Raw genomic sequence first — 7,330 nt, forward strand, 5'->3', positions numbered from 1 at the left:
CCACCTCTCTTATTTGCCAACAAGCTGCATGCAGGCAGCTCTAGCTCCCAAAGGGGTAAATTCTTTTCTACTTGGGAAATGACGAAGGTTCCTGAGGCTGAGGCAGCGCAGGGCATCCACCAGTAGTTCTGCCAGACCCCAGCAGAGGGCAATGGCACCTGTGCATATGCATCTGTCACTGCACAGCACCCAGTCCGTGCAAAACAAAGTTCTCCCTGCCTGTCAGATCTTGCCACAAGCTGGGGACACACTCCGCGCTGATAAATGGAATAAAACCTATCTAGGGCTGAATGAAGGCCCAGTAGACGAGCTGGCAGCACATAACTAGGCAGCAGCACAAACAAAGCTTTCCAGATCTGTCCTGAGTGACACAAGCCTATCATGTAAGGAAAGGCCTGAGCATTCTGATCATTGTTAGAACAGAAAACATGTGGTCTGGCTTTCTGCTGCCCTCTTTTAGAGAAAACAAGAGACATGAAGCTGTGTTCCCCCTTCGGCACACCCACAAATGCAAACTGGAAAGACTGAGCTAGGAGTGGTTAGTTTGGAGGAGGAGAGGGCAAACAGATGAAGCGGGGACTCAGAGGTCAGGAAAAACCCCGGCTGCTTTATCTCTGTCCATGGAAACATTTTCATTTTGAAATCTTAATGGTGGCCTTAACATCCTGTTGAAAGGGAAAGTGATGCAGAGCAGCGTTTGTTAAACGTATATGTACCTAAAAACAAGTGCCACGATTTGAGGCAGTTAAGTCAGACTCATACACTGGACTTTTGCACTGGCGAGTATAAAACCTTGGACATCTCAAATCTGGGGCTGAAAAGTGGAAACATCCAGAAGCAGCAGCCACTTTAGAAAACGCCAGAAAGATCGTGTGTCACGTGTACTGAAACGCAGTGACCATTCATTAATTATGCAGGTGTGCCACAAAGGATATAAGAATATCTGTTCTGACCAAGGAAGGATGTGAAGAGATGTTTGCAAACCCTTCCCCGGCAATAACGATAAATAACAAGTAAACGGCGACAAGAGCAACTGCTGCTGTCATGTTGCTTTTATCCGCTGTGCGTGCAGCAGCAGGCGCTGGGAGGGGAGGTGACTGGTGGAGGAGAGAGAAATATGTTGCCAAGCAACACGAGACCCTGGCTGGGGGACACCCTCCCTTGCCCAGGAGCAGACAAAGCTTCCCAGGCCTCCTGGCTTTAATGTACTACCTCTCCAAGAGCCAAGCCGGTATCCATAGGGGAGCCAGCAGCAGAAGGGATGAGAGCAGAGCCCCTAATTGGCACGGAGAGGCTGCAGAGACTGAGAGAAGAAATGGCAGTTGCACTGGGGAGGGGTGCAAAGAGGAGCTGAGGGGATAGACAGGAGCCAAGCCAGGATGGAGCAGCCAACCTGGGAGTGTGGCTGATCTGACAGTGCTTGGATCAAACTCCCTTCCAGTGTGGAAGTGCTGGACCTGTCTGAGGCTGCCCCGGCTGGACAGAGGGATGGAGGAGCATGGTGGAAGGAAGATACTCTCCAGGAGATTCTTTCTTTTCAAAACATGTCTGTGTAGACATGGCAATCACAATATCAGCTGCTTACAGTATTTTTCTTGAGGCAGCGGGTGACTAGGTCCCTGAATGCTCTGTGACTTGTCAGATGGAAGGCACAGAGTCTGGAATTCAAAGCTCAAGGGCAGCAGCCAGGTACCCACTCTGGTTCCTGTCTCTGGCATTAACATCCTTGGTTACCAAGTCACACAAGACTTTCAAGTGAATCTCAGGGCATCCCACCTGACAAAAATTTGGGAGTAGCTGAGTGTTTAACTACAGCAGGTACCTTGGAAAACTGTCAGTTTTTCAATTATAACAATGACTGGGGCTGCTACATTCCCCTGGCTCAAGCAAGCATCACTCTGACAGTGAAAGCCAATATTTACCAATAGCATCTCTGAGCAGTTGAAGATGCAGACAATAAATTATGGCACACATTTCTGTCTGTCTGTAACACAAGCTGTGCTCAAGAACGCCTGGCTCACCAGCTACCTGAGCAAGTGCTAAGATCTGCCTTATTGCCTAAAGGCATTGGATAAGACTGAACGTGAGCACCATCTACCTCCTACTTACAAAGCGCTGATTTCCACAAAGATGAAAACAAACTTCCTTCTGTATGGATACAAAGACTCCCTCAAGCTGAAGTGATTCTCTAATACAAAGCACTTTGACCAAGGTTAGCAAGTTAAAATCCAGCAAGTTCTATGTTGTCACAAAATCTACTAGGTGTTCTGAAGGGAGACAAGAGATGTACAACCAACATGTCTTCAAATCTCTTGCTGAAGCTCCATTAATCCCTGGCATTCCAGATATCAGAGCAGTCACGCTGGCCTGGGGATCTGCTTGCAGTTGGTCAATAGCAACAGGAAAATCTTTAAACCTCCTTTTGATCCAGACATAAGTCATGCAGGATCTGCATCTCACAGCCCAGCCCTCAGTTCTCCCAAGACTACCTGCTGCAAACCAGAGATACAGTCCACAGAGCCAGCGGGACCGCGGGATGCAGGAAGTATTCTGATGTCTGGAAGCGCCGCCGCCTCCCAGCTCCCATCACTCATTAATGAGTTGTTTTCATTGCTGAGATGCTGCCAATTTGTATTATACAGGCAGGCAGGCAAGATGATCATATTGGTCCACAGCAGCTTTAGCCTTTGAGGCACAGTGGAGCGTGAGCCACACTGATTTCCATGGGGTGAAGAATCGGGGAGAGTTGCTTCTAATATTCAGACATCATCACATGGACTGACAACAGAAACAGGACTTTGCTTATGTCTCTCCTCAGACATGATGTGACTGCAAGGCCCTCCATGTCCTGCCTCCAGGCTGGTAGGTTTTGCAGCACACGTTACATCTCGCGCAAGAAAGTCAAAGGAAAGAATGGGAAATAGCTTCGTATTCCACATTTCCTCCTCCTCTTCTGCTGAATGGGAGAGGCAGGGTCTGCAGAATTCCCTTCTTCTGTTAGACTGTACCTCTTTGGATATTTTACTGCTTCTTCCAGAAGTATTCAAGTGAAGAGGAGAAGATCTGAGACATGGGAGGTGAGGAATATGGGAGGCTTCTACGCAATATAGATATTTTAAGAAGAACAACACAGTTTTTAACAGAAAAGCACTGTTTTAACAAAAAACAACCCCCCACTGTAATTACAGGAAGGCACCTATAATAATCTAGACTCCTCTTTTTGGTGCTACTTTGAAAGCCTGCTATGATTACAATGGGATATTATGCAAGACTGGCACAGTTTGTTTTATAAACATATGTAAAAGCATATTATTATATATAGTATATATTATATTACTATAGCGTGTATATATATATACATACACACAATATATATTATTATTGTTATTATTAGTAGTATTAGTATATATTATATCATCACAATCCACAATTGCATCCCAGATATGCTCTTGCAATGTCCAAGTGAAAAAAAATAATAAATTGTAATGATACCCAAAGGCAGTAAGGAAATGCTAGAGGCCTGTGGGCATGTGGGAATTTTATGTGCATATAGCAGCTCACATTAACACCAATAGGAGTTAAAGCACATCAATCTTTTGTACACCCAGGTGAGAACACCATGAACCAATTCCTTCCTGACTTATATCCAGTATTGATGGAAGTGACATAAGACTGCAGAAGGTACAGATCAGGGAAGACTCTGAACCTCTGGCTGCTAATCTGTGTATTATTTTTAAAACTGCTCTGCTACCACCATAAAAATAGTCTGATCTTATGCCACCAGTGTCCAGAGGTTGGGGATGGAAGATGAGGATAACACTGCCACAAAGCAGAGGACTTGGAACAACCTGACCTTACAATGAGCTGGATAAAATGGATTGTTCATCCTTACTCTGAGGCCCCATGCACAGTCTTCATGAAACAACAGCAGACATGAGTTACAGCTGGTATTCAGGAGGCAGAAAAAATAATACTTGAATGAATAAATGTATTTTTTCCCTCTTTCACATGTTTCATAGTTCTGATAAATTTAAAGCCTGAGTATGACCCAGTGCCGGACATGCCCATGTTCTTTGTAATATATTGTTGAAAAGCACAGTAAATTAATAAACTGCAGAGTGCAGTACTATTACTGCTGTAGCTAAACTGCTTTTGATATGTGAGCTAGCCTCATGCATTGTAAGAGTCTTGTTTTACCCTGTAAAAGTTTCCAGTGAAATATATAAGAGTTCAGATACATTTTCCCTTCCAGCCAGAGAGGCCTCCCTGTTCTTCAGAGCCTGTCTCCTAGAAGGTGCTTAAAAATAAAAGATGCTGCACTGCCACTTGTGACTGGCCTTTAAGAAGTTACACCCCTGCACAGACACTGCCCTTTGCAAAGGTCTTTTCATCTCTCCCAGAGATAAAAACTGAGGAGCTTTGACAGTGTAACTCCATTAAAGGGGCTTATTTGATCAGTCTGGTTTCATGCTTAAAATGCTTTTGGTCTCACTACCCAACCATCTGCTCTCTCATTGCAGCAGTTCTGCCACCCTGCTGGGATTTGCCTTCTTTGCTGGTCAAGAGGAGCTTCTCTGCAGAGGGAAGAGCAAGCCCCTTTGGGAAGGTCTGGCAGAGACAAACAGGTCACCCAGAGGCAGAACCACTAATTTGGCTTAAATCCTGAGGCTACACAGACTTCCAGCTCTGTTATAAAGCTGCTGCCTGAAAGTAGCAAGTCCTGTCCCTACCCAGTGCCTCAATTTCTGCTGCTGTGAATTAGTTAGAGAAACTTGTTTTGCCTGTAGAGCACACCTAGAAAGTACAGTGTAAGAACAAAATAGCACTGTTTCCAAATTACCTAAGTCTGGTAGGATGCCACCAGTATCTCTTCACATTATATTTCGTTGCTCAGAGCTTCTGCTCTTGCTTTGGACAGCTGCAGAAAATACGCATTTGCAACAACAGAGAGAGAAGCAAAGCATATATGAAATACATACAAGTGAAGGAAATCCAAAATCAAATCACATTAATCAGGAGCATGCTGAGACATCAGCCACACTGAAGCTGCCAAAATATCCTGAATAACTTGAGAAATATCTTGGTTGGTCCTGGCATCTATATATATATTGGGGCTTATACACATCATAAAATCTCTGTGCATCTGAGGTACTACTGTATTTCCACAATCACAAATAAACCCAACCTTCTTTTGTATATGATCCAACTTTCTATTCTGAGTTACACAGGGAGGAAGCATAATGCTAGATCAAGATGCTTGTGCACTATGTATGACCAAAAGAATTATAAATCTTTAGGCAACAAGAGGCTCTCTGCTGCCAGTGGAAAGTGAACAGTTTTAAGCAGACTTTAGCTCAGCCATAATGGCCACGCAACTGACAATATTTCTGCGGATTTAACCTCCTGCCCTAAATCGTATTCCTGCCTAATCTTCAGTCAATCTTTGCTGGATTTTGCATGTCCATTGCCATTTTGAAATTCACATCCTTTGAATAAAGAAAAAAACCCTTTAATTTCAATGTCAGATGTCCCTAAGATGTTTAGCCCTTGTGGTTTTAATTTTTCAAATTACAGTCTCTGTCAAAGTTTTCCTTCATGTCCCTGTATCAGCAGAGTGACAGTCCTTGAGCACTTTTGAGCCAGCCCCTACAAACACAGACAGACTGTGTGTTCAGAAAACCAACCCATGCTACAATAAGAACTGCAACTGAAGTGCATAAATCAGCAGTTAAAGAGTTACTAAGCACAAACATCCAAGTATGGTTATTACCACATATCTACTCTTCCATTCTTTAGAAAAAGCAACACGCTGAATTAATACCTAAAAAATAACCTTTTAAAACTTGCCAAGGTAAAATAACTGATTTACAGTAATTTTACATTAGCCTTTTAAATTAGTAAATTTTACTGAAGTCAATGAAATATCCCACTTTAACATTAGCTAGAAACCAAGCAGATAGATAATCCTCGAGTCATGACAAACATCACACCGGAATTTTTCCAGCAGTCTTATGGGCTCATAAAGGCTAACAACATTAATCTTTCTCTTAATTCGGGCTAGCTGATGAAAAAAATGTTCCTTGGGAGAATCTCTTCCAGTTTTAGGAGTAGGCATAAGCTATAGGAAGTGGACTCCAGGCAGCAGAATCAGGGGAGATGCTTCTTTCCTTCTTAGCTGCTTTACCTTTTGAACTATCCTGAACAATTCTTTTCTGCATGCTGGCCTCTGGTAAAGCTGCTGTCACATCACTCATCAGAGCCTAAGTTGTCCATGTTCTGCAAAACCCATAAATCAAGTGTAGGGGCAGCACAAAGCTCTGCTCCCCCCTTGTGCCTCCTGCACCTGCTGCTTTCGAGTGGTGCTGCTGGTGATGGAGGCAGACTTCGCTGCACAAGACCTTGTACAAACACAGAACAAAAAGTCTTCGCCCCCAGAGAGACTGCAACTGAAATCAAAGACATAAAAGAGCAGCTGAATCCACAGAGCAGGAAAGGCTGGTTTTGTTCTCGCTGTGCTTTCATGCAGGCAAGAGGCAGGCGGGGCTGGCTGCCTGTGTTTCAACTTTTTCAGGAATTCAGAATAGCCATAATTTTGCACTCTTGTTTTAAAAAGTTAGGCTGTTTTATTTCCAGGGCAGACCTTTGTTGCAATGCTGAAAAGCAGTGTAATTCTCCCACCTGTTGTTCCCTCATGGCTGGCTGGAGCTGGCTCTCCTGTGCACACATCCTGCTCACACACGGAAGCTGCTGGGAACATGGCTGGTGATTTAATTTTGCTCGCGGCCGTCTCTCTTCTTTCTGCCCTCCAGCAATGTAAGATCTGTGGGGTTGTGTGGCTGGGGCTTGGGGAGGTTTCCACTGGTTCTGAAATACCTGGAATTATTTTATGATACCCTGCTCTGTAACTTTAATTTCTGAGAACTTCTAAGACGTTTCTCGCTGGAAGGTTGTTTATCCTCTCGGTAGCCTGAGAGGGAATTGGCTCAGCGGGACAGATTACTTTTCCCTGTGGGAGCAACTGATTTGTTTTCAATTCAATTTTGTTTGCTGACTTCTTGGAGGCATACTATTGCAAGAGCTTGTAACTAGCTGAAAAGTTACCCCAAAGCCACGTCGTGCCTTGGTTTCGATTCTTATTTAGGCACCTCTACAACTGAAAACCTCAAAAGTGACAGTAAATTTGTGAAATCAAACACCTCAATGTTGGACGGAAAGCACTGTAAAAACTGTTTCCTGAAACAGAGAAATGGACTAAGTATCTGAAATGAAAGAAAAGAAACCTTACACATTTCTTTAAGATCTAAATGGATTATTTTTATCCCCTGTGGAT

At 43.8% G+C, this 7,330-nt stretch overlaps 2 protein-coding genes across 2 annotated transcripts in view; one reads left to right on the top strand and one right to left on the bottom strand.

The window, feature by feature from the left end:
* Window positions 1-6,218, bottom strand: part of SETD7 (SET domain containing (lysine methyltransferase) 7) — a 38,880-nt gene extending 32,662 nt beyond the window's left edge. The window contains exon 1 of the mRNA XM_010008990.1: window positions 6,185-6,218. Within this exon, the coding sequence (XP_010007292.1) occupies window positions 6,185-6,218 (34 nt within the window). The remainder of the gene's footprint in view (window positions 1-6,184) is intronic.
* Window positions 6,219-6,755: 537 nt separating this feature from the next.
* MGST2 (microsomal glutathione S-transferase 2) overlaps window positions 6,756-7,330 on the top strand; it is an 11,087-nt gene continuing 10,512 nt past the window's right edge. Inside the window, exon 1 of the mRNA XM_010008923.1 lies at window positions 6,756-6,813. Within this exon, the coding sequence (XP_010007225.1) occupies window positions 6,756-6,813 (58 nt within the window). The remainder of the gene's footprint in view (window positions 6,814-7,330) is intronic.

Source organism: Chaetura pelagica, unplaced genomic scaffold (genome assembly GCF_000747805.2).
Source record: "Chaetura pelagica isolate M959 unplaced genomic scaffold, ChaPel_1.0 scaffold221, whole genome shotgun sequence".
Classification (NCBI taxonomy): domain Eukaryota; kingdom Metazoa; phylum Chordata; class Aves; order Apodiformes; family Apodidae; genus Chaetura; species Chaetura pelagica.